This window comes from Eublepharis macularius, chromosome 6, assembly GCF_028583425.1.
Source record: "Eublepharis macularius isolate TG4126 chromosome 6, MPM_Emac_v1.0, whole genome shotgun sequence".
Classification (NCBI taxonomy): domain Eukaryota; kingdom Metazoa; phylum Chordata; class Lepidosauria; order Squamata; family Eublepharidae; genus Eublepharis; species Eublepharis macularius.
In genome coordinates, this window is record NC_072795.1 from 143,946,389 (window position 1) to 143,974,218 (window position 27,830).

The following is a 27,830-nucleotide window of genomic DNA, read 5'->3' on the forward strand; positions in this document are numbered from 1 at the left end:
TAGCTGGGATCTCTCATTACATGATAAAGGCTCTGCTCTGTTGCCGTTTTTGTGAGGTGGGACAGTCACTTGACTGGAATACCTTTGGCTGAGCATCGCTTTGAATTTCTCGCTGTACTTCGTCCTTCTTGGTTAGGCCTCTCAGACGGCGGAGGCTCTGCTACCAATCAAGGCCATCTCTTCATTAAAAAATAATAATAACAGTAACAAAAAGTAATATAAAATATATTATATCAATTATAATTAATATAATAAATTATAATTATTATAAATGATAAATAATTATAATAATATGTTTATTATAATAATTATAATTAATTAGCAACAAATAATATAATACAAAAAGAAGAAAATAGAGAAAATGAAGGGGAAAGGGTGAAAAGAGAAGAGAAAGAAAAGAGAGAAGAAAAATATATAATATAAAGAAATGTGTCCAGTTTTATCTGCAGCAAATACAAGTGTGATTCCAAACTTATCTCTTACTCTGTGGTTACAAGGGAAAGCTCTCTTTTTCCCTATGGTCTATTTTTTCCTTAATCACCAGAACTACAAATTTCTATCTGTTTCGTCCAAAAAGTCTGTAAGGGGTTTCCTATAAATGTTGTTATTGTCTTTTTTTAATCAAAGTAAGTTTAGCCCTCTCTGCAAGTTCCAACGTCTTCACCAGCCGTTCCTCTGTTGTCAGTATTGCTGAATCCTTCTACTTTTGCACATATAATAATAATCTTGCTGCCATCGTCATATTTAAAAACAAAATCTCATGATTTTTTCCCAGTTGTGTGTCCGTTAGTCCCCAAAGAAAAGCCTCTGGTTTCAGTTGTATATTGATCTTTAAAATCATCTGAATTAGTGACTGTATTAGTATCCAGAACTTTTTGGCTTTATTACATGTCCACTCTACGTGATAAAATATCCCTTCACGTTCACATTTCCAACATGAATTTGAAATACTTTATACGTTCTGGCCAATTTCACTGGAGACATAGACCAGTGAGACATCATCTTATAAAAATTCTCTTTAAGGCTAGAGTATAATGTAAATTTCAATCCTTTCAGCCACATCTTTTCCCATTGTTCCATTCATATATTATGTCCAAAATGTATGATTCATTTTATCATAGATTCTTTCACATGTTCTCCCTCTGTCTCAAATTTTAACAAAAGTTTATACATTTTAGCAATAACATATTCTTTATTTGTACACAGTTCTATTTCAAATTCAGTCTTGGCTTCTTCAAAACCATAAACCCTTTTTCTACTTTGAACCTTTCTAGTAATTGTACATCGGAAAACCATTGACAACTATATCCTTCTCTTGTCAAATCTCCTCTTGACTTTATTTTGCATTCCTCTTGAGAAAAGTCTAACGTGTCACGATATGTTAACCATTTATGCTTACTTGTCATTTCTTGTCTATAATGTGCTTCTTGTGCTGAGAGCCACAAGAGTATTTTTGGACATAACCTGGGTTTACACTTATTCCGTATTCTCAAGATGGCATGTCGAACGTAGCCGTTTTTCAACACTACTTCAACCTTGGCTTTGTCGTACCACGAATATCCACGCCGCCCAAATCTCAGATCATGTTCCAGTTGGGACCGTCTCTTGATTCGATGACTCTTCTTCCTCGTTTAGGCAGCCTGGATCAAGACACTGGAGCGGGCTATTCAAGTCAGTGTGGGCCTCCTCTGCAGGGGTAGCCTTCTCACTTCCATCAAAGTGCACAGCTCTGCTCACGCTAATCTGGTTGGTGGCTGGATCTAGGATTCTCTAGCCTTAGCATTTTGTGGCGCATCCTACAAGACCCCCTTCTGTGGCCTGGTCATCTAGTTTGGATCTTTTCTCCTTTGGAATGTATACATAATCCTTGCTGCCAAACACTCTCAGCGTTTGAATGGTGTGGTCTGTGTGGCTGTGGTGGGTAGCCTCTTCGGTATGTATGTGGCAGCCATCACAGCTTCTCCCCAGTGTGTGTGTGGGAATGATGTGTTGGGAAGCATGCATTTTACCATGTCGAGAATGCGAGTGTTTTTCCATTCAATGGCTCCATTCTGTTGAGGGAAGGATAAACTACAGTGGTCTGATGCCAGATGAGTTCCTCTCTCAAGAACTGTTTTGTAGCATGGGACACTTATTCCTCACCATTGTTAGTGCAAATGATTTATGGTTTTCTGGCAGATTTGTTGTTCACATTGGTTAGGATCTTTTCAAGAGCCAGTTTTGTGTAGTGGTTAAAACTGGCAGGACTCTAATCTGGAGAACCAGGTTTGATTCCCCACTCCTCCGCTTGAAGCAAGCTGGGTGACCTTGGGTCAGTCACAGCTCTCCCAGAGCTCTCTCAGCCCCACCTACCTCACAGGGTGTTTGTTGTTGTGGGGATAATAATGACATACTTTATAAACGACTCTGAGTGGGCATTAAGTTGTCCTGAAGGACAGTATATAAATCGAATGCTATTATTATTATTATTTATTATGACATTAGCCAGACCTTGTCTTTGCAGTTATAGATGTTTCTTAGAGTTTGTATGACCCACTCCTCTGTGCCAAAGGTGGAGACAGGTTTTATTAGCATGTGGTTTTGTGAGATTCACACATTCAGTTTCGGGCTCTGCGGGTTCAGTATCAGTCTCCATTTCTTCCTTTTCTAAATTGAAAACTGCTTCCCCTTTTTGTAATTACTGCATGAATTCCTCCATTCAGTGAGATGGTAGATATATAACTTTTGATGTTTATTTCAAAGCCTTGTCCGCTTCATTTTCCCAAAGAAGTTAAACCCACCTCACACTGAGGAACGAAGAGAACATCTTACATTAGAAGCCGCAGGTGCAAACTCACCTGCATCCTGCTTTGCAGCCCATAGTGCGTGTGCGTGTGTGTGCGTGGAGAGACGCAGGAAAAGGTGACCGCCATTGTGTGAGGCCCAGTGGCTTGACTCTGTGTGGGGGAGGCAGGCACAGCTTCCTTCCGGTCTGCCACAGAAGGTGAGGCCATGGAGCCAGCCAGGCCCAGCACGTGGCCCTTAACCAGCTTCCCACCCATCCTGCCCTCGTTCCAGGGACCATTACGTCTTTGATGGGCTCTGGGTTTGTGAATCTCTGCTTTATTTTTGCAGCTGTTCTACCTCTGTCACAACTTCGGGATGGGTGGTTCTGGCATTGGGCATGAATCCTTCTTGGGGAAACAAGGCCACCAGCCCAGTTTCCTCATACTTGGGGATTCTCTGAATGGATCTTGCAGTGAGGCATTACAGGGACAAGCCCAGGCGGGGGCTGTCAGGGCACGCTCACACCAGGTAGCAAAGGGGTCCATGCAGAGGTGTGTGCCCGTGTGGAATCCCACAGCCTGTCTTCCTGCAGTCTCCCCCTTCAGCAGGTGGGCTGAAGGGTGGGGGGTGGGGGTCACTGGCTGGCAGGTGGGTCGGTCGATGCTTGGATCCATACCCTATGCAGTGCCAAGGCTCCGTAAGCTGAAGCCAATAAAATTGTGGCCAGTTTTAAATCACAAGTCATCTGTGTCTTCTGATGTCTTGCCCTCCCCCCTCCCCCCATTGACGCTGGGCCCGCAATCTCATTGGTGCCATCTTCTGGCAATTTGCAGTGCAGCACTGCCAAACTGGTAGAGAATGAAAAGCTGTTTGCTGAAAAAAAAACCCTTCTGTATTGGGATTTGTTTATGTTTGGTGAAAAATTCTCTTGAGTTACTCATACGTTATGATGAGTTAGAATCCAAAATAAAATTGGTTGTTCCTTGAGTTCGAATCCCTTTATAATGTTATGTTTGTAAGTTTTATTAGGGCCTTGCCAGGCAGTCCTGTTTTCAGGGTAATTAATCACTCTCTAGCCCTTTCTGTCACAAACAGACCATCTCAGATCAGATTCCCTGCGACTCTGTGGCTCTGTCCTTTTAATTGCTCTCTCACACTTAATGGCATTGCCGTGGCAACCTGGTCAGTTCTTTTTCTTTCTTTGCAAAAATTGCAGCTAGAAACTCTGTGGCTTTGTTTCCACTTTCTCAGAAAAAATTGAGATAAAATCTTCAAAATCTGTAGTTGTCTTCATTTGTAACCTATTCATTACCTGGGCATCGCTTTCTGCCCTCCAAAATCTCAGATCCCAACTCTTTCCATTGTGAAAATAGCTTGCACAATTCCTGAACATGCTTCTCAAAGCAAGGAAAGTATTTCTGCGTTTACAGCTCACTGATCAGAGATGATCGCAGTGCCCAGCCCTGCTTTGTATGTGTGAGTAAGAGGCAGGAATACGTCTCCAGCGCTGTGACTGAATCCTTAACATGTCAAAGAAATCCATCACTTACAGAGTTCAGGACCAGGCTTCCCAGGTCCACGTCCTTGGCCTTCCCTATTGGTCTCACCACTTCATCAGTGTGTGTGGGGGTCTGGGGCCACACTCATTAACCCCCCCCCCTCCAATCACCATGGCCAATCTCACCTTCCGAAGGAAGAGGCTTTCTTGCTTGAGCAACATAAGTCTGTGTTTGCCTTCAGTCACCTTGGGGAAGAGCTGGTTAGTGAGGTGAAAGTAGAGGGCACCTGCCATTAACGTGTTTTGCATTTTGTGCTGACCATAACTGTGTACTAAGGTTGTATTCTGTATACTGTATAAATCATCTGAGAGTGTGTTAACTGCTAACATGTAATGTACTGAGCCAGTGGGGGTTGACTGTTATCTGTTGAAAGTATTTACTTTCACTTCTATGGTAAGTGTCCTTGGACGCAAGCTGTGGGCAGTGAGCGATGTATCTTTTCTCAGAGTCTAAGATGATTTCATTCTGTACTATGTCTAGCCTAAACTAATCAGTTCCCATGTAACTCTTTGGGGTTTTCACGCCAGAATGCCAATGGACCCAAAGGGCGGGAAGTTTCCCTATAATTAGTAGTGCCTTCTTTGAATAGTCACTTCTGCCAGTGCTACCTTTGTGTGAACACCTTGAACTATATGGATCTCTAATAAAGTTGCTTCAACTGGAACACCTGCGTGTTAACTGTGGAGAACTTGAAGGGACGTCACTGCCAGGGACTGACAGCACCCAGAAAAATAGGGGGGTGGGAAGTGCCAAGTCATAGCTGACATGGAAACCCAGGTTGGGATTTTCAAGGCAGGAGACTGAAGGCCAAGCTACAAGTGATGAATGACACTTGAACGGCAAGTGGATTGAGTGGAGAGCAAGTGAACAGAGAGAAATACACTTGCCGTTCAAGTGTCATTCGTCACTTGTAGCTTGGCCCTCAGAGAGGTGGTTTGCCATCGCCTGCTTCTGCAATCCTGGTCTTCTTTGGAGGTCTCCCATCCAATTACTAATCCAATTACTTAGCTTCTGAGATCTGATGAGATCAGACTTGCCTGGGCTATCTAGATCACAGTACATTGTAGGGTGTGAACCAAGAAAAAACACTGGGAAATCTGGTTCTAGATTTCAGAGATCCACCCCCCCCCAAAAAAAAACCAGGATTCCTGAAATCCAAGAAATCTTCTCACATCCAGTTAAGACAGATCAGAGAACCCCTGATTTATTTGTCCATTTTTCCCTACTGGGAAACAGTCTCAAGGCTGTCCTGGGAGATGGGGGTAGCATTTTTCAAGAAAATTCCATCAGATTTTCAGGCGAGCTACTGCTGGCTGTCCTGTAAAGACCTCCCAAGTTTCAGGAAGATTGACCCAGTTCTATGGGCCTCTGAATGAGATGCCCCCCCAGCCACTCACTCTCCATTGTTTCTTATAGAGAAAACATTTCCAAGGAGGTTCTCAGGCAGAAACACACAGGGCAAGACTGCCAGTGGCCAAAGGCACACGCCCAGATGCAAGAGAGAGCTCAGTCCATCCCCCCCCCCCCCGTATCCCAGATCCAAATTGAACTGGACGTAATCAGACATAGAGACTGGAGTTTAGAAAAGCTAATTTTGACAACCTCAAAGTAATGCTGAGTAGAATCCCATAGTCAGAAATACTCAAGGAACAGGGAGTTTAATATGGATGATAGTTTCTTAAAAGTGAGGTATTGTAAGGGCCCGATCACAAACTATCCCAGCGAGAAGGAAAAGGCTTCTTAAACAGCTTTCTAAAGATCTGATTTTTTTAAAAAAAACTTTTAAGAAATGGAAGGAGGGCCATATAGCCAGGGATGAATATAAACAAATTGTCAGTGCCTTTAGAGAGAGTGTTAGAAAGGCTAAATCTCAGTATGAGCGTAGGCTAGCAAGAGATGCTCAACAAAACAAAAAAGGGTTCTTCGGTTATGTTCAGAGCAAGAAAAAGATAAAGGAAATGGTAGGCCTGCTGCAGGCTGGGGGAAATGAAATTTTAACAGGTGATAAAGAGAGGGCAGAACTGCTCCGTTCCTACTTTGCCTGGGTCTTCTCTTGCAAGGGGAACTCTGCTCATGCTGGCAAAAGGGGAGCATCTGATGAAGGAAGGGAACTGCAGGATGGGCACAGGGGTGGTAGTATAGACTTAGCTTCTGTAAATGAAATCAAGTCCTCAGGGCCAGATGGATTGCATCCTAGGGCAATAAAGGAACACGCTGTTGCAATTTCGGACCTTCTTTCTATCATCCTTGAGAATTTTTGGAGAATGGGTGAGGAGCCAGAAAATTGGAGTCAGGCAAATGTTGTCCCCACCTTCAAGAAGGGAGAAAGGGAGGATTCTGCTAACCACTGACCTGTCAGTTTGATGTCCATACCTGGAAAGGTTTAAAACAAATCATCCGTCAGTCCCTGACCATTTAGAAAAGCTGGATGTGGTTACTAAGAGCCAGCCTGGGCTCCTCGAGAACAAGTCATGTCAGACTAAGCTTATCTGCTTTTTTGAGAGAGTTACCTCTTTGGTGGATCAGGGGAATGCTGTGGACGTGGTTTATTTCAGTAAGGCTTTTGATACAGTTCCACATAATATTCCACATGAGGTTTGGATCCCAAAGCTGTCTGGTGGATTAGTAACTGGTGGACAGATCTCACCCAAGGAGTGCTTGTGAATATGGTTCCTCATCCTCTTGGAGAAGAGTGGCAAGTGGAGTGCCTCAGGGGTCTGTCCTGGGCCCCGTGTTCTGTTCAACATCTTTATAAGTGACTTGGATGAAGGAAGGAAGAAGGCGCTCGTTAAATTTGCAGATGATACTAAATTGGGAGGGGTAGCAAATACAGTAGAAGACAGAATCCAGATTCAGGATAATCTTGACAGGCTGGAAAAATGGGCTCAAACTAACAAAATGAATCTCAGCAGAGATAAATGTAAAGTTCTGTATTTAGGTAGCAAAAATCAAATGCATAATTATAGGATGGGGGAGACTTGTCTTGACAGTAGTATATGCAAAAAGCATCTAGGGGTCTTAGTAGACCATACACTGAACATGAGTCAGAGAAGTGTGATGTGGAAGCTAAAAGGGCAAATGAGGTTTTGCACTGCATCAACAGAGTCTAGTGTCCAGAACAAGCAAAGTGGTGGTACCACAGTACTCCGCTGTAGTTGGACCTCACTTGCAGTACTGTGTTCAGTTTTGGGCACCACAGTTCACAAAAGATGTTAAGAAGCTGAAACGTGTCCAGAGGAGGGCAACAAAGATGGTGAGTGCCATGAGAAAGCATTGTTTGAACTGGGCGTGTTTGGCCCGGAGAGGAGAGGAGACCATGGAGAGGTGATAGGATACCCATCTTCAAGTATTTGAAGGGTTTTTACACAGAAGATGTAGCAGGATTGTTTTCTTTTGCTCCCGAGGGTTGGGCCAGAACCAATGTGTTAAAATTAAATTAAAAGTGTTTTCGACTATCCAGAGCAGCCCCTCAGTGGAACAGGTCTCCTCGGGAGGTGGGGGGCTCTCCTTCTTTGGGGGATTTTAAGAAGCAGCAACATGGCCGTCCGACAGCGATGCTGACTCGAGGAATTTAGGAAGATTGTGAGAGGGAGGGGCAGGAAGGGATGAGCTGTGGCTCAGTTCTTGCGGCTCTGTCTTTTATGCCTGTCAGTTCTCAAACAACGTGGTTATACAACAGTAATATCCTATATTGCCTTATTTATAACATTTAATGGCCCATGAGGAAGTTTTGTTGAAACGGGCAATTGACATGCGGGCAAGCCCGTAGGGCACATGTTGAATTCAATTTGGAAAAGACTGTCTTTACTTTGTGCTGGAGTGGCAGAATTTGAAGCAATCCAGAGTCCAGTGTAATCTCCTAGAAAACAAAAGCATCAAGAATTAATGGACAACATCAAGGACTAATGGATAACATTAACTTGTCTGTGCTTACCTTGGACATGTTGTATTTGACCTATATTCGAGATCTTAGGAAGAGACTTTATGATGTAGATTGTTGTACTCTGATATTTATTGTATAACAACAACAACAACAACAACAACAACAACAACAACATTCAGTTTATATACCGCCCTTCAGGACAACTTAATGCCCACTCAGAGCAGTTTACAAAGTATGTTATTATTACCCTACAACAATCACCCTGTGAGGTGGGTGGGGCTGAGAGAGCTCCAGAGAACTGTGACTCGCCCAAGGTCACCCAGCTGGCCTCAAGTGGAGGAGTGGGGAATAAAACCCGGCTCTCCAGGTTAGAGTCCCGTGCTCTTAACCACTACACCAAACTGGCTCTCTTATTTATTGTATTGTAATCGGAATTAGATACATTTATACTTTGAGCACTTTTGGGATTGTCACTTTAAATAACAAGATTTTTTGAAATCTTTAATAGGGAAAAGTCCAGTAGCACCTTTAAGACTAACCAACTTTATTGAGACGTAAGCTTTTGAGAATCACAGCTCTCTTAGTCAGATGCATAGACAGTATGAAAAAACCCTCCTGTTTCTTCATACCCTCCATGCATCTGACAAAGAGAGCTGTGGTTCTTGAAAGCTTATGCCTCAGTAAAGTTGGTTAGTCTTAAAGGTGCTACTTTTTACTATATTGCAACTACAGATTAACACGGCTAACTCCTCTGGATCTTAGAAATCTTTGTTACTGTTATTTTTCTCGGGGGAGTTTTCTTCTTTAGTTTTGCATGATGAGAGAATGAGAGAGCCTTTTGTGCTGAGTGTGTCAATCTGGGCATAGAGCAAAGGTCACTGGGGGAATGGGGGGAGGTAGCTGTATATTTCTGGCTCTGTGCAGGGGGTTGGACTAAATGACCCTTGGTGTCCCTTCTCTGTTTCTGTGTTTCTTGAATATTGTGGCAGTTACGTGTGTGATCACATCAACGTCACTTTGCTGATTCCTTTTCCTCTATGTCGTCAGTAATGAGTTGGTGGAGGGGGATTGGGCGATGCAAATGAATGGAAGGAACTTAACGTTGCAGCAATCTGTGTTTGATCCTTTTCTGGAAATAACATTATTAATTCTCCTAGTTCTGTTGCAGTGCAAGAGTAACAGAGGCATGGAATAAATTGCATTTACTTATCCCCACGTGTTTGTTCTGCCGTACCCTGCTATCTTATCCCTCCCTTTTGTTCCCTCCTGCTCTGACCTCTCCTCTTTTGAATCTTGCTTTGTGGTGTTCCTTGGGGCAGGGCTCGATCCTTTCTGCTCACTTCACTCTATAAAGCACAAGGAAATTGATGGTGCTATATGGTAAATAATACTTGCCCATGTCAACTCGCATAATACTGGAGACAATTCAAGCAATCCACTGAAATCTGTTCAGAAATAGAGCACCTTTCAAGCACCAGTGAGATGACCAGTACTTGTACCTCTGTATGCGCCAACCGGAGGAAGATAGTTAAATGTTCCCAGCATGTCTGGCCACTAAGAAAGTCACTGACTGACTACTAATAAAAACTAAATGTATTACCATTCCAAATATTCTGGATGAAAGCAATAGCTTTGGTGTTCTCTGACAATTATATATTCATTTAGTGGCTGGCACAGCAATAATTTAAAGCTGTGTAATTCTTTTTGATCTGCCCATATTCATCAAAGCTTTGTTTTTGTTTGTGTTATTATGATGAGGGGAAAAAGAGCAATGCAGGAGAGAGAGAAGATTCAGTCCCCCCCCCGCTCCCTGTTTGACAGCGTTTCTGTCCGTATGCTCATTAACTGCAAGATGTTGTTTTTCTCTAATTGTATGTGATTAATGAACTATCATTAGAAATATGTCTTCATTGTGAAATAGTTATTTAGGTTTCTAAAGAATTTCCTTTCATGTTTAATTGATTAATATCTGTATGAATCATGCAGCCGTGGCAACGTGGAATGTGGAGGGAGCATTTGGCAAATATGCTCTTAGCACAGCAGGCCTCTTATGTATCACTTCTGCACCATCATTGGGTATTCTCTTCGCATTCATTATGACGCCCCAGATGTTGCCAGTGCAAGCTAGGCCAATTCAGGCACAATCCAAGATGTTGAAATGCCAATTCCACTGCCCGTGTTTGTCTGGATCTATAAAAGCCAAGCAGAAAGTTATTTGATTTGTTTTTAGTGCACTCTTCCATCTGGTGATGGATGTATGGGCAGCATATCATAAAATTAAAGCAAATATAATATAAAAACAAAGCAACAAACCAATGCAAAAAAAAGCGCCAGCAAATATAAAGTAGCAACATGCCATAAATTCAGGAAAAATCTGTTGGCAGCATTTTGTTCTCCTTTTGAAACAGAAGAGTTGCAAGCTTGCATCAGATGAGATTATTTATTCACACACACACACACACAATTTATATTAAACAAATAACAGACCAGAAATGACCATCCTAGGTGAATGTCTGCCAGGTCAATCCCTTCAGCTTGCACCCACAGCCCTAAATCCCTGCTGCAGCGGAGAGCCAAGCTACAAGTGACGCCTGACACAGGTTGGACACTTGTCAGCTTCCCTCAAGTTTTGATGGGAAATGTAGGCAGCTTGGCGGAATGTTGGACAAGTGACAGTTGAAAAGTCCATTGGACAGCAGTCGGAGAGCCAAGCTGCAAGGCCAGGGCACCTACATTTCCCATCAAAACTTGAGGGAAGCTGACAAGTGTCCAACCTGTGTCAGGCGTCACTTGTAGCTTGGCTCAGAGGGGACAAAAGGATCGGCCTGGGTGTTTCCAGCTGGCAGCCATCTTCCCACAATCACATACGCACCCTTGTAGAGGGAAGGACTGTCTTGTGGGCAGAACTGCCAATCCAATTCTTTTAGGGGTCCAAGGTCCAGCAGCATCAGGCACAGAGAGACTAGGAGTCTTCGAGCATAGTTGCATGGTCCATAAGAGCCCCAATAGAGAGCTCACAGCCTCTGAATAAGAACCAAGTGAGTGGTTTAAATCACAGAAACAAAATTATGTAATACCTTTTTTGAAAAAGAAAGAAATAACGAAATGTCATGTAATTAAAAAAAAAACCCTAGAGTCCAGTGGGGTCCGAATTTCACCTCGAATGCAGATGAGGATTGCAGTCCTCTTTGCAGGCTGACAGCAGATGGTCTCATTGGGTAAGCTTTATTTTAACAATGGGTGAGAATTCTACCACTTTATTCTTCATAGTGTGTAGAATGGTTCCATTGCTTTCTTCAGTCAACAAGTTTTTAACCAATAAAATCCGTGCCCTGCTAATATTTTGACCATTCTTGCGTTTCCAGAACATTTCAGGATCTTTCCAAACAAATGGACATGTCTTACGGTACTGTCAAGGATTCTGCCGTGTACGAGTACTTCAAAGCCAAAGGGACAAATCCTTTAGAGCAAGACGGCACCTTTGCAGAACTGTGGAAGACGATCAGTAAGAATAATGGAGCTGATAACTGTGTCACAAACCCTTCGGAAGGCATCCGGAAGGTAAGAACAGACGAAGTTGACCTGTAGAAGGTTTTGTATTTAATATTTCCATTTTGAATGGAATAAATTGGTTTACTGTTTTGCGCCATGAATTTTTAACTTTCTAAATACCAGCTGTATATAATGCCAGCCCTCCTTATCAAGAAAGCTGGAAATCGAATGGGAACAAAATTGTTTTTATCTATTTTAAAAGGACAAAACTAAGGTGGATGCTTAGGAGACAATCAAAATCATGTTGCCTTTGATGAACCCACAGCTGGAGTCCAGATTTCCAGTTGAGAATGGCTGTTTTTCTAGTCCATTACAACGTTTAGCATCTTCCTGGTATATTTTGTGAATATCTGAATGCTATCCTACTGTTTTCTTTAATCTGAGTGAGAGATTCTGTCCAATATAGTGAGTCACTTGATAAGCCATTTGTTTGTGTTCACCTCCTCTATAAATGTATTTATTTATTCAAAGCTTTATATTTCACTAAGCTTGTCTAGCGAATGCAATATTAAAAACTCAATAAAATATATAAATACAATCATATCCACAAATAAGCAGCGAAACACAGAGAAGTCCAAAAAATAGCCAAGCCTGTTAATTTAGCTCTCACCACACCCCAAAGTCTGCTGCAGCTAAAACAATTTCTTCCAGACTTCTTAACTGAGGGCCAAGCTACACATGACGAATGACACTTGAACGGCAAGTGTATTTCTCCCTGTTCACTTGCCCTCCACTCAATCCACTTGCCGTTCAAGTGTCATTCGTCACGTGTAGCTTGGCCCTGAGCTTGAATGAACCTTCTTCAGAAGTGTATAAATCCACAGCGACCTGCCACACCCCAAAAGGCTCTGCTCCTGGACGTTATCAACCTATGCTTGGATAGATGGAGGCTACATGGGGTGGCCTCAGATAATCTCCATATATTGGGGAGGTAGAATATTCACACAGTAAAAGGTACTTTCTAATCAACGGGGGTTTTAAAGGTTAATGGCAGCCCCTCTGCTCGGAACCACGTTGGGAAGGAGAAATGCAAGTCTTTTAGCACAAGTGTTACAGGGGCTCAGCAGCTCACGCCCGCAAGCAGGTTGCCGAATTTTGAAGTCACTCCAGGGTTTCCACGGTTTGCTGCTTTCCCTTGCTGTTGTGGATCTGTTCTCCCCTTCTATTTCGTTTTGTAATCAGTTGGTTCTTCTCAGCGCCAACACAGCCATCAAAGCCCCAAGCAAAGAGCCCCTCTGTGCCCCCCGTCAGATTCAGATTCAGAAGGTCCCCTGACCTCACAGCCCAAGAATCAGGGATTTTGTACCTCTGGTTCCTTCCCCTTCCAGTGATCCCGAATCCTGACTGATGACCGCACCTTCCTCCCAGCAAAAGAGCTCGTGCAGCACAGGAGGACTCACTTACGTGCTTCATGGTGCACCTGCCAATGTAACGCACTTCCCTTTCACTCACAACACTACAAAAGCAGGATTGCATGTGTGTGTCGGTCCAACTGTTGCCTTAGGCTTTAGATATGCAACTGTATCTAGATTGCAGGCTTGTGCTGAAGAGGGGGAGCGCTGGGGGACAACGTGACACACCACACCAGACAACTGTGACGGAGTTGAAAGAGGCCACGACTTCTATTGATTTACAGCTTGCAGAGCATTGGCCCTGCAGATCTGAGCATCGGCTGGCCCGCCTGCCAGCCGATGACCCCCATGCCCCCAGACCCCAGTTGGACAGTTAGTGGAGGACAGTTAGTGGAATACCATGTGGGTGTACACCCTTGCGTTGATCCCCTGCCACCTGAGAGTGAGGTGGATCTCAGCCCCTGAGCTGGGCATGCAACTGCCATGCCTCAATCTCCAGACCCCTTGTGGGGATCCCCATAATAGGGACACTGAGCTCATGGGCCCTATTTTCCTCCAAATGGATCGGTGCCCAGTGCCCAAACTGCCTACCCCACTCCAAAGCTGTGATGAAAGGGAGGGCTGGGTGGGATGCCGTCCGTGAGGCAAGTGCTGAGGGGCAGGACAAGCTTCCCCCACAAGGGCCTGCGGCGGACCTGAGAGGAGACCGTGCCTCCCATGTCCACAGGCTTTCCCCCACCTCCCGCCACCCAGGCTGGCCAGCTCTGATTAGCCAGCCTTGGCTCAGATCCCAGGCAGCACGGGCTTCCCTGCCGAGAGTGCTGGGAGCCCCACCTCCCTTCAAACATGGTGGCTGCCGCGCACCCCTGCGCCACCTCCCTGCACAGCCTGCAACCCAGTCTCCCAAGTCAGTTCGGGCAGGGGGGGGAGTGTTTAGAGCCATGTTGTTTATTCCTTTTTCTTCAGAAGCTCAAAACATCCAAGTCTAATGTCATTCTGCATTTACTCACCCATGGAACCCATATACAAATCATTTAAACCATTTAAAAATAAAATGTGTCATGCTGTATTGAAATAACAGTGGTTGGATTGGGTCATCCTGTGTAGCTTAAATGTTCTGTTTTTGCTTCCATACCACCAAGGCTGACTGAAGATAGCAACAAATAAATTGACTGCCTCCATAGCCAGCTACATCGGTTGTAATCAAACTGGGTGCCTTGATGGAGGAGCCATTCAGTTGAGCCATGTTGAGGCGGGGAAGCCCTATGAACCCATATACTCACACACTGATTTGTGCCTCCTGTGTCACGGCTGTATTATGCAGACTTTTGAAGTGGGTTCCACTTCTAAATTTGCTGTACCTTTTGGGACTCTCCACCATGTAGTAGCAGGCAGGCAGGTTTGGGAGTCACTGGGTGTAGGCTACACCTGTCTCCTGGCACACCCCTGGTACCTGGGAGTCAACTGAAGCCCTGGGAATGCACACGGGTGCAAGGTGAAGGGAGGAGGGAGGGAGGACTGTGGCAGCTCTGCCCCATTTTCTTTGCCACCACTAGCCCCCCAGCCCACCTATCAGAGAGTCACACCTCAGAGTTTGAGAACCGCTATCAGGTGAGATGTGGCGTGAAAGAGCCTGTTTCTTTGAAGACTGGAGCAAGAAATATGGGGAGAGAAGTGCTTAGCCATTTCTTGTCTGCCTTCTTTGACCATTTGGTCATCCCCAAGGGGGCAGGGGGAGGAGCAAAAGCTACACTTTACCACCCCCACCCTAGATGACTACAATTTGGGGGCTAATTTAAATCACTGAAGGGGTCAGTGAAGAAAGAATTGCGCACACCCTTCCGAAGTGACCTTTCCTGATCTCCAAAGCAACCTCATGACCCTGATAGTTAGATTTTTAGAAAAGACCCGGCAGAGTTCGGAATCACGGATCACTCTTGACGTCTTGTTTGGCCCTCAAAATAAACAGAGAAAAATGGCAGCAGTCCAGAACTGAGCAGAAAGTAAGCAATTCTAGCATGGAGGATGCATCAAAAGTCAATTATAATGTGGGGTTTTTTTTTTCAATACCAAAAAGTCCCATCCATACCAGGCCATTTTTTTCTTTCCTACTGTTTATTTCATAACTGTAAGTTTGAACAGATGTCTAGAAATAATGTTTTTTCCTACCTTCTTGGTATTGAATCTCTAAAGCTGCCAGCTCTGTGAGTGACAATCCTATTCAAATCAGCGATGCATAGAATTGTAGTCTAATGCTTCAGTTTTGTACCCATCATCGTAGCGGCCTGATTGTGACATTCATTTTTGATACGGGAAAGTCACTTCACTATAACTTTTACCCGTCATTTCCATGGGATCATTGCTCTTGAAGGCGCCGCCAACTTCCTAAGATCTGCCACAGCTTTGAGATAACTCTTGGAAGTGAACTCCCTGCAGGAGGGGCGTAATCAGACTTCCTCTCCCTGTGTGACGCTGTATTCAAAGAAACGTTCTCTGCATGAAAATCATTGCAGGGGGAAATCCAAATTTACCATATATCAGATGTGAATATGAGAGCTGAACCAAAGTCCACTGTGACGTTATGCAAGTGCAGACCCAAAGAAATATTTGCAGTTTGTGCCCTGGCACATATTCACACACACATCCCAGTGCAAATGCTGTGTTATCCGTATTGCACTGGAATACACACCTGCTTGCATGTTAGGATGCAGTGCAAATGGACAGCATCCACAATTGCCCCTTAGTCTCCCCTTCCGTTTCCCGCCTGCCAAGTGCGTACGCAAGATATCCCCTTTTCTCGCAGGACAAGGGATATTTGTTAGCTAACGGAATCAAAAGAGTAAAGCCTTTCACATCTGCCTGCTAGGCCTCTTCACGCCTCAATGCATTCTTTCTCTAAACTTTAGCAGCAAAGTTCCAACTACTTTTCAGTGTCTGGATTTCCAAGTATGCAAAAGAACAAACTCTCCTGAGGAATATTTGTTGATCAGTAAAGGTACCTGGATCTTATTCACTGATGGGACTACTAAAATTGTTATGGTATTTCTGTGATGCACAGAAAGTTGGCAATTGAGACATTGTACTCTCAGCTAGACAAGCTGCAGATTTTTGACCCAAACGTAGTCATCAGACGACGTTACCTTGCTCAGCCCCTGCAGTCAGATTGGAGGCCAACTCCTGATGGGATTGCTTCAGTGGTCATTGCTGAAGTTTGCGTGGAGTAGCTGTGAGCATCTACAGTAACTGCTTATTCTGCAGTGCCAGGCTGTGTGTCTTTACTTGTTGCAGTCCCAGTTGCTAACCTCTGAATTGCTTGCTGGAATCCCTATCCGCAGACTTACCTGGGGCCCCAGTTTACAGCTTCTGAGGACGGAAGGTCGTGGAGCACGACGGCTGCCATTAGTCAGGTCCGGGCGGTTCACAACAGTCTCCCAGGGGGCGGTGCAGCAGCAGGCAGTTCAAGTGCCTGGCCAGCCAACTGGCAGGGGGTGGTCTGGGCTTGCATTAAGAGGGCTTCCTTGCTGGTAGAGCTGGGGGACGATTCTTCCCCTTGGGCCCACTGACTTGGGAGAAAAGTTGCAGAGCTGGCCAGGCTCCTCGCACTCGGCTCTGGAACTGGCTTCTCATCCATCCCACCCTCATTCTAGGGGTTGTTGGGTGTTTGGATTGGCTGTTGGGTTTACAACGTACTATTGGCTATTCTATCGCTGCCACAATTTTTGGAGTGGCATTTTTGGCATCCGGCCCAGATCCTTTTTTTGGGTGGGGGGAATAGGGTCACCAGCTCATTTTTTAAAATGGTGACTTGGGAATCCTCTTAAAGGGCCTCGGGGATGAAGCAATGAGGGCATAAGCCTAGCTGGGGCTGCTCCCTCCCAAGTGGCGGAGGATCCACACAGAGGCTTGCATCCATGTGGCATCCCACAGCCTGTCATTCTGTGGCCTCCCCCTTCAGCCGGTGGGACATCGGTCAACAGGTGGGTCAGCTAGTTATTGGGATCCATGCCCTATAGAGCACCAATTCTGTCTAGAGCTGTAACCAATAAAATTGTGACCTTTTGTTAAATTCCACCAAGTGTGAGTGACTTCTCTTGCCTTGCCCTCAGCCCTCAGCCCCCTGTGGGCCCACAACCACCATTTAATTTTTCAGAAATTGTTTCTCTTATACTATTTCTATTTTTATGCACTATTCTTTGTGTCATGGTGGGTGCAATTAGTGCCAATCCACCCAAACTGGAAAGAAATTATGGAGATATACTTACATAGACATCAGTAAATTGAGGGGGTGAGTGGATGAATGATCGTAATAAGCAGACGTCAAAGGCAAACAGAGACACCCAAACAGTCTCAAGTCAAACGGCAGAGATGGAAGGAGAAGGCAGATGTTGCCCAAAAAAATATCACTGTAATCGGTAAACTAGTAGTGCTTCTTCAGGCAAGTATACCTCTGTACTTTTTTTAAAAAGTTTGTCTCAATAAGCTATGATAGCAGGACTCTCAACAACAGTAATCGCACAGTGGTGCAATACCACCAGTGTTACTGGTTGTTGTTTTTTCAAATGGTGACTGCTTTAAGTTGTTCAGATGGAGGCTGACAACTGTTCCTCTGCTTTCTAAGAAAGAAGTCCAATTGCCTGAGCCCGGCAGGTTTAAATTAGTTTGGAGTCGGACACCATCTGAACAGCTTACCGAACTGTTGCTTGCAACTGACTAGCCGGCTGTGAATTAGAGCGTTTCTACTCCTAGTGGAAGTGGATGAATTAGAAGATGGGGGATTCATTCTCCCCCGCCTCAAAAAGGGGCAGCTCCAGAGCAACCAGAACAAGCAAAAGCAGAACAGGAAGGAACGGTCGAGTGGGAGGAGGTCCCAGCCCATCCCTCATGTGGCAGGGGGAGAGCAAATTTGGGGTAACAGCTACGAACTCCACAAAGCACATTTATATGCTTGAAGAGATTTTGATGGGGAAAACAGCAATACATTTGATGTGTCCCAAATGTCCTGCCATTTTTCATGAGTCCTGTAATATCAGCTGTGTTTGAACAGCTGTATCCATCCAACCCTGGGACTTCAAAAAATATCAATACACCAACATTGTAATCCTAAAGAGAGTTACTCCAGTCTAAACCCATTGGTTTCAATGGGCTTAGAATGGAGTAACTTATCTGAGGATTGTATTGTAAGGCACTGGTCCCGGACTTGGCCATCTCACTCCATAATATGATACAGGGCTTTTTTTCTGGGAAAAGAGGTGGTGGAAATCAGTGGTGGAACTCAAGACCGCACAATGACATCACTTTGGATCAGCTGGAACAAGGGGGGGAGTTTTTAAAAATTTAAATTGCTGTTGACAAAAATGGTCACATGGCTGTTGGCCCCGCCCCCTGATCTCCAGGCAGAGGGGAGTTGAGATTGCCCTCCGCGCCGCTCAGCAGCATGGAGGGCAATCTCAACTCCCCTCTGTCTGGAGATCAGGGGGCGGGGCCACCGGCCATGTGACCATTTTTGAGCGGTGCCGGAACTCCGTTCCACCGCGTTTCTGCTGAAAAAAAAGCCCTGATACGATAATGCTCCTCTGCGCACTGTTACGATCATATAAGACCAACTTTCTGTTACATTAAGAACTTTAGGTGTCTGCTTAAGCCGGTCTTGAGGCATGTCACTGCCTAGTTTCCCCACACCCCAAGGAGCATATATTTAGACTAGAGATGAAGTAACGTTCTCTTTAATTTTTTTAAACACACATTTATATTTTGTCAACTATTCCAGTTCTGCGCTTTTAATTATTGCTTTTTGTTTATTCATTTGTATCCTGCATTGGGCAGGGGGTTGAACCAGAAGGTCTGTATGGCCCCTTCCAACGCCGTATTTCTGTGATTCTGTATTGTTTTTATAGGTGGATTATACAGTATTTATATATACATTGTGTGGCATTAATGCATGTTATATATAATGCAAATTTACTGATGCTCAATTAATGTTGATAAATGAATACGTGGGGGAAATGTATGACAAAGGAACAGAAAATGATGAAAAACTATAGTACATCTCAATGAGGAGCGAAATTGAAACAAGGATTTTGAGGTCAAAAGTAGGGGTGAATTTTTTCTTTAAGGCATGCCCACATCTTGAGACATCGCCCTATCAAAGCTGATTTGCCTAGCCTCAAAAAATCTTCATATGTCTTTGACTTCAAATTTTGCCTTAAGGGAAACCTTGTAAGAACCTTAGGAGGTGTGGACTCTCTAAGAAATGTTGCTAGTGTTATTTAATTCTTTCTTTTGTTTGTTTCCTGTGAAATCTGAGGAGGAGGAATACAAAAATCACTTTGCATATTGGTTTTGGACATCATTTCAGTAGCAGCTCCTGGTTCTGATGAAGGAATATGGTTCATTCGAACAGTTGAAAGTCTGTTATTACTAATCTCATGATAGGTACCTGGCCCTGAACTTACCAGGGCTCCAACTGCAGACGTTGGGGTGGGGGGATGCCGTGTGCAGCAGCTCCCATCGTCCCGGGGCCCAGAAACTCCCATCTGCCTCTGTGAGCCGTGTGGGTAGCCCCAGCTTAAAAACTGCGGGCCAGCCAATCAGCAGCAAGCTGGCTGGTTAGCGTGTGGGCTGGGTCCCAGCTGGTGGACCTTGAGGGCAGTCTTCCCTCTGGTCCACCTGCTGGGAATATATTACAGAACCAGCTGCCCCCCCCACCCCCGCACTCCTCTTCTGAACTGGCTTCCCACCCAGCCCACCCTCATTTATGGGAAGTCTTGTGCATTTGTAATATAGTTCATGGGTTGGAATATTTCCTGCCGAAAGGCTACTTTTTAAGATCAGTAATATGCTTTGTGATAATGTGTTTTACGCAACTTTGGGTAGGGGTGGTTTGGGCACAGATGACTTTGGAGGGAAACAAGTCCTGCAAGCCCAGTTCTCCCATACTTAGGGGTCCTCTTAAGGGATCTTGGGGGTGATGCATTGCAGAGGCAAGCCCAGTCAGGAGCTGTCAGGGCCTGCTCCCTCCAGGCGGCAGGGGGATCCACTCACGAGGTTGCCCCCCTGAGGAATCTCACAGCCTGTCACCCCACTGTTTCAGGCCAGGGTGGCTGATGCTGGGATCTGTGCCCTGCGTTGCTCCGAGGCTCCGAGGCTGTAAACTCACCTCTGTGTCTTTGGGTCCACCCGCCTTCACCCTCTTGCCCTGTGATGGGGGCCCCACAATTGCTGTCTGCTGAGTAATCAGAGAATGAAGAGCATGTGATTCACCCATCATTGTAGCTTTCATACATAGCACCTTTAAGCAAAAAGCAGCTCTGAAAGCATTCTCTGTTCAAGAAAGTATGCAGTGTATGATTCTTGCCCCGTGTGACGATACAACATGTTCTGTATCATTAATTTGATTCTGCTGCTACTGAGGAGTTAGAAGCCTCAGATCTGTTCACTCACTATCTTCCCTGCTTGTCTTCAGTTGAGGGATATTGTTTTAATTAGCAGTGGTTTTTCTGGGTCAGGTACATCAAGGCAAAACTTTAAGCTGATTTTCTCATCATTGCATTTTTATGTTTTGATGTTCTGTCTCCTAAAAAAGGAAACAAGAACTAAGCTTACTGGCACACACTGAATGCCCTCCCATGCATCATGGTGAAGCAACACATTCAAGTGTACATCTGTTTATGATCCTTGTCAAAACATCTAGACCAGAAGACTTCCTTAACATCTCTCGCTCTCTCTTTCTCTTTCTCTCTTTTTGTCTTTCTCTCTCTCTCTCTCTCTCTCTCTCTCTTTCTTTCACACAATGGCACAAAAATTACACAGAACACAGTCCTCCCTCTAAACAATCAACCCACCATGTTTGAGAGCAGATTTTCTGTGTTTAATGACCCCAAGGAATGCTTGGGGAAGGCATGCATCCGGGTGAGTGTTGTGCTTTTCAGTGTGCCTGCATGCACATGCTGGGGGGAGTTGGCAAATCAAGCATGTATTTGCACTTAATGCACAACTGCATCATGCAAAAACTCATTGATCCAGTGAGTTTCTCCTCAAGCACATGAAAACTCACACAACAATGGACCCCAAAGAAGGAGAATGTTGGCTGGGACAGTGAGACACACAATGGTGGGGAACTTACTGGCCAAGTGTCGCTGGCACAGCACGCCACCACAGCCTGCAACCAGTAAAAAATTCCATGCCAAATAGGACAGTGCAGCGAAATAAAAAGAATTGCTTCTTTATTATAGCAAAGCCAGTAAATAATTACCTTCGAGTCCTGCTGTTACGTCATGTTTCCTTGTGCTTTGTAGTTCAGTTTCCATGATGAGAGATGAATTCTTCTCACCCTAATCTGCTTTGCAGCAGCCTGAGACTCCCTGTTTAAACCTGATGGCTACCAACCTGTCCCTGCACTGTGTGTAAAAGTGCACGGGAAGAGAGGGGTAGATGTTTTTTTTTTCTTCACAGGAATGGAAGTAGAGAGAGGGTGGCTTTATTTCCCCCCCTATTTTTTACTAGTAAAAGTGGGAGACTGGACCGGTTGCTGGCTGCTCGTCTCCCTTTCCAATTAAAACCATTAACCCAGAGTTGAAAAAGGAGAAATCACAGGCAGATAAGCAGAAAGAAAAAAGTCTGACCAGTTTGGTCCTTCCACATGGAATACTGCTCTGGAAAGACCGGGGTGCCCGTGGTGTGCACACAAGCCTGGTACTTCCCTGTCATTCAATGGCGAGTTAACAGCCTTAATCAGAGAAGCCCAAAACATCTGCAAGAAGGCTTTCTGGGCAAGATGAAATTCCTCCTGGTGCTTCTCAACCCGCTGTCTTTGGAGGACTTCTTTAATCACAGTGGTGGCCCTGAGGCACCAGGGCTCCTAAGTGGAGGACAGCAGCAGCAGAAGGCAGCTGAATGGGCACGAACCAGCTCCACGTACCTGGGACCTCCTGGCTCTCTTTCCAATTTTCACCCTAATCCACATAACATGAGCCTTTGCAACAGCTGGGGGCTCAGAGGTTGAAGGAGACCCCTCCCTCACCAAACCTCCGTGTGCATGTCCGTGTTGTGGATGTTGCCAGCCTTTCCTTGCATTGTGCAAATAATGCACAGAAAGGGATGGCAATAGTGGTGGCGGCACTGCCACTGGTGGCTCCATGTTGTCTGCTGCCCCCCTCCCCATTGCAAAGCAAACCTCTGATCCCTACGAGCCACTCAATGCCAATGTCCTAACCCCATTGCCCAGCCAGTGCTGGAGAAAAACGTGCTCCGGCAAGCCCTGCACACCCCCTTCCCACTACAGAATTAGCGCTAAGGCTCAGTCTCTCCCCTTTGGAGCCCATTGGTCGCATGTGCAGACAGACTTGCTTTCAAGGAAGTCAAGATGCTGCCAGACAAGCCCCCAAAGGCCTGGCCTGCCTGTGAGGCCTCTGCACGGCAAGCACCGAAACAAAACACACAAACTTTTGGGCAGAGGGGAAGCTTTACAGACTCGTTTCCCGGATTTGGTTCAGCATTTCAGAAGCTACTTTAATGAGCTGAACTGCTGAGTTCTGTGTGTAATTTCAGCTCGTTTTTTCCATTACACGCACCCCTAATTGTGACAACAAAGTTTAAAGAAGTGGTTTTATCCTGTATACATTACCATTCCAATCACGTCAGATGGAAAACTCCTATAATATAAATAAAGTCTTGTACCTACTTGTACTGCACAGACATTAATTTATTATACCTACATGCATTTAACACGTGCCCTGTGTTTACATATTGGTAAACAGTTCAAAATACTAATTTGCACAATTTGGGATTCGGTGTGAAGCTGTGGAATGATTTACATTTATATGATAATGTATTGTCAAATTAAGTCTGGTTTTAATTTTCTGGTGCAAACAACTTTTTCAAATTATTTGATTAGATCAGCTGTGTCTGAGCACTTGAACGGTAACCCACTTCTGTTCCAGCACCCCAGCTGACCTACGTTGCCACTTGATTAAACCAGGCCTAATATTTAATAACATTGCCAAATAAAGCACAGCGCTTATATTTTAAATGCTGCTTTTCAGAGCTCACTGAGTTCTGTCAACAAACAGTTGCTGGTGTCAAAGGGAATTCCTAGAAATTGTATTTCTTCTGAACAAAACCAGCATTAGTAAACATAGCAGGTGTTTTTAAATAATAAATATTTCCTGGGATGTAGACACAAAGTGTAGTCAAGTCAAAACTTTTCCTTATTTGGAACACTGACTATAGAAAGGAAGCGTTTCTCTCCCTGCCTTTGGAAGAACGGTGCAGCCTTCCAAGCCCTTTGAGGCAGTTCCCTGATACACGGGCCTGGCTTCCCATCAGGGCTCAGGGGGCGGGTCATGCTGTCCTAGCCAGCTCTACAGTCAGGCCTCATGCGGTCCTGGCAGTCACACCCCTTGTGGAACCATCACTGAGGATTGTTGAAGTGACGCAGGTGTGGATTTGACCAAATCCTGGCAGGGAAAACCTAAGTTAACTAGTAGCAAGAGACTACTCTCTCTCTCTCTCTCTCTCTCTCTCTCTCTCTCTCTCTCTCTCTCTCTCTCTCTCTCTCTCTCAAATTTGATTTAATTTATTGGATTTATAATCCGCCCTCCCCACAACAGCGGGCTCAGGATATATAATTTAGACGATCCATAATTTAGATGATCCATACAGCAGTTTTTTCCCAGAACAGCATGTGAGAGATGGAGGGTGACATTGGATGGGAGGGCATATGGTTTATTCCCCCCCCTGAATGGGGGGGCACCACCTAGCGTCAACCGAGATGGAACAGCTCCATCTTGCAGGCCCGGCGAAATGCTAACAAATCTTGCTGGGCCCTAGTCTCATAAGACAGAGCGTTCCACCAGGCTGGGGCCAGGACCGAAAAAGCTCTGGCCCTGGTCGATGCTAGGTGGGCCTCCCTAGGGCCAGGGATCTTTAATAGATGTTTATTGCACGAGCGAAGAGTCCTCTGGGGCTCATATGGGGAGAGACGGTCCCGCAGATACGTCTGTCCCAGTCCACATAGGGCTTTATAAGTTAATACCAAAACCTTGGACCTGATTCGGTACTCCACCGGCAACCAATGCAGCTGGCGCAATACCAGTATAATATGCCCCCATATCGGTGTTCCGGCGATGACCCGCGCCACTGCATGCTGTACCAGCTGTAACCGCCGGATCAGGTTCAGGGGAAGCCCAGCGTAGAGTGCGTTACAGTAGTCCAACCTAGAGGTGACCATTGCATGGACCACTGTATAACCCTTATGCATTCTGTTAAGTGCTTTATGAGACAGAAAGAGGGGGAGGCAAGAATAGAATTTGGGGGGCTGCAACCTTCACCCTTTCCTGCTACAATAATCATTCTGTCTTCACTCAAATTGTTACCATATTTGACTAAAAGAAAAAAAATGCAGGGCCCTCCTTGAGCAAAACATCGGAAGGATGGCAAAGAAAACAACCCGCCCACCACCACCCAAACCAATGATGGCCTCTATCCTACCACTCTGCTCAGCAAAGTCTTCTCCCAGAAAAAGAGCCCCTGATGTTGGAGGAAGATTTCTGAGGCTGCAGAAAGGTTTCAGATGTGCTCCGTCTATTGATCTTTGTCTTGTTCGGACAAATCACTTTTTCATTCCCTTGATCTGTTATTGTGCACTCAAGTGTAACTCCTTGTAGATATTTCCCACATAGCCCTTATCTGGGACCTGACAAATCTTACCTAAGGAAGAGCCATTTCATTCGGCAATGCACTTTCTCTTTCCTAAAATGCTTGGGCACCAGACCACAGAGGAGAATTGCACTCACAACACTCTACCAAAATCAAGCCCATGCTTCCTTCCTTCCTTCCTTCCTTCCTTCCTTCCTTCCTCTACTCTTCTGATCTATAAGTCTTAAGCAGTGTTCATCAAACATAAGTGAAAATATGAGGAAGGAAGGAAGAATTCAGGCAAAAGTACGTAAATTACAAAACAGCTGATTTCTTATAAGCTGCCCAAATTCTCATGGCCTGAATTTGGTTAAAATGACTAAATTTTCCACTCTTGAGTCTGTTAGCAATTTAGGAGATGAAATATCTACTGTGGACTCTGTCCAATGTCATGTCAGGGGTAGCCCACGTTTCTTTTTCCAGCAGTTCGAACTCAGGTTCATTTCCCACAGATGGAGGGATGATTTTTGCTGATTCCTCCCTCCCACTGCAGACTTCTAATCCCTCCTTCTTTTGTTGGGTCCTGCTTTTCGCCCAGAAGCAGCAGTTGGGCTAACTAGAGGGGGGACTGAGAGATGTTCCAGTCCACTGATGGAAATGCCTTCTGTCCACAGAAATCTCAAGTGTATTCAAGCCACTGCTTTCACAATGGAAGTCAGGCTGTCTTCTCTGAGGTAGAGGGTCAGGTTGTTCTGTCAGTAGCACCCTCGTGTACGGCTTCAAGGCTAAGCTTGTTAAACGTTAACAGAAACCTCACAAAGAAAATCAGTTGCACTGTAAAATGCTCAATGACAGTAATATATTGTAGGATAGTGCTAAAGGTGCCCTTTAATTTTCAGCACCAGAGTTAATGTGAACCGCAGGTAGAGTCTCTGGAATCATTGGTTTCCCCTCACAGAAAGACAGGATGAGCTGTCCTGTCCAAACAAATTGCCACCAAAATGCACGTAGAATTTCTACCACTATATTTGGCTTAGACATGGCTTTTTCTGCTCTGGTTCCAGCTTTGCCTATGGAGTGGTCATTTTACTTCTCTTTGAGAATTTGGACTGTCCATTTGGGACTCATATGATCGTCAGCAGCAGCTGATCACTGAGGTTCACTAAGCCCTTCCTCCGAGCTTAAACGGTCCAGCTAAGCTTCCACAATTGGTTCAAGAGTGGAAACCAAACTCCACTTCCATATTCATCGCAGAGGCATCACTCTGCACTCCCTCCCCAGCTATTATGGGCAGGGCAAGGAGGAAACGTCAGGCAATGTGCCCTTTCATTGCTTTGCTTCATTCAGGCAAGGGGAGAAAGGCTTTGGGTGCCACAGCGTGCGCTTCCTTTTCTCTGCCGCTTTTCTACTGGGATGGTGCCTTGGAACCATCCCTGCTGCCCTCTCCTTTCGCTTCCTTAGTTTCTCTCTCAACCCAGTCACTGTTACACTAGGATGATCATCTACAAAGCATTCTCTGAAATCATCCACAAATTGAATGCATGAGAATAGCTAATAATAGAGACAATTTGGCGTCACCATCTCCACCGATTTGGCGTCACATCTCCCCAAAGTGCTTCAATATTTGACCAATTTAACCAATTTCAGATAGTTTTGTTCACTCTTAGGGGAAAATTACCTGAACTTAGTACTTCATAATCTACCCTGGCAGGTCAAGCAGTATCTCTCCTAACACTGATTTATGGTGTAGTTCACAAACCATAGTCTCTGCTGAAAATGGGTTATTCATTATTGCTCCTTGCTTACTGACTCTTAAAAACTGGTGCCGTTGTAGAAACGTTGCCATCTGCTTTTATCTCTCACTCTCAGAATATACAAAATTTCCTTAATAGCATCATAAACTGGACTTTACAAAATACATTTTGGAAACCTAAGTAAATTAATATCTAGTGGCAGGTCTTTAGTATTGGGTGAACTTTTAAATAAATCTAACAGGTTAAAGAGGATTGTTTTATGTCCTAATGTAAGTCATGCAGCGTTGCGTCTGCCTTGGTTGGCATTTTGTAGATTGGTCCTCAAGGATTATCTGAACAGTATTTATAGAGATAAAAGGGGCTCAAAGGAGCAGCCTGAGCAGCCAAGGCCAGGGCAGCAGGAGGACCAGAGCGATCGGGAAAGGCCTGAGGCTGCAGAGGCACCTGCGGACCATCCTCCAGCAGTGCCAGAAGCCACCCTGCCAGAGCCTGCAAGGGGCAGCTTGCCACCGGCCCCTGCAGTAGCTACTACGCTTTCCACAGCCAAGATGCAAACCCGGGCCTGGCGCCCCTCAGAACCTGCTTGCACTCCATAATCACAGTGTTGGTGGAAGCCCTGGACCAAAGCAGCACAAGGAAAATGAAGCGCTAAACTAGCAGCATGCTGCTAGCTGCTAGGGTTGCCAGGTGTCCAGTATTCACCAGGACAATCCAGTATTTTAGGGCACTGTCCAGGGGAACATTCCTCAAATAACAGACGCCTGGCCCAGGCCCTCCTTTCCCCTTCTCCCTTCCCCCAGGAGTGCCCAGATGTCCAGGCAGCCTCCTGTGGCCACGCAGTGTCAGCAGGAATGAACAGCAGCCCAGGTGCCTGGACGGTCACCTGGTACTACACAGCTCTGTCCAGGAGTGGTCAGAGGTCTGTGTGGAACTTGCGGCCAGAAATGGGTCATTGTGTTGATATCATGTCTGGTAGTGATGTCATTGTGCTGGTCAGGAGTCCACATGCACCGCACTTGAGTTTGTCGACAGAAAGGTTAGTCCACCCCCTTACTTTTCTGGGCATCCAGTATTATTCTGGACCCCATCTGGCACCCTACTGCCAGCCTGGATCCAGAACAGGGGCCTGGGATCAAGACTTTTTTTACAGAATCCTGACCAAGGTAGAGTAGAGACGGGCACGGACAGCAATACGAACAAAAAAAAGGCACGAACAGCCCAATCTGCCGTTTGCAAACAAGCTGTTCATGAGGCCTCATTCTAAACAAACAGGTGGTCGTTGCAAGCCTCCTTCGTTGCTGTTCGTCAAGCCAGACAGCCTGGCACCTGC

At 45.3% G+C, this 27,830-nt stretch overlaps 1 protein-coding gene across 1 annotated transcript in view; it reads left to right on the forward strand.

Moving 5' to 3' along the window:
• Window positions 1-27,830, forward strand: part of GRID1 (glutamate ionotropic receptor delta type subunit 1) — a 1,143,434-nt gene that overhangs the window by 1,026,861 nt on the left and 88,743 nt on the right. Inside the window, exon 13 of the mRNA XM_054982944.1 lies at window positions 11,574-11,769. Coding sequence (XP_054838919.1) covers window positions 11,574-11,769 — 196 coding nt within the window. The remainder of the gene's footprint in view (window positions 1-11,573; window positions 11,770-27,830) is intronic.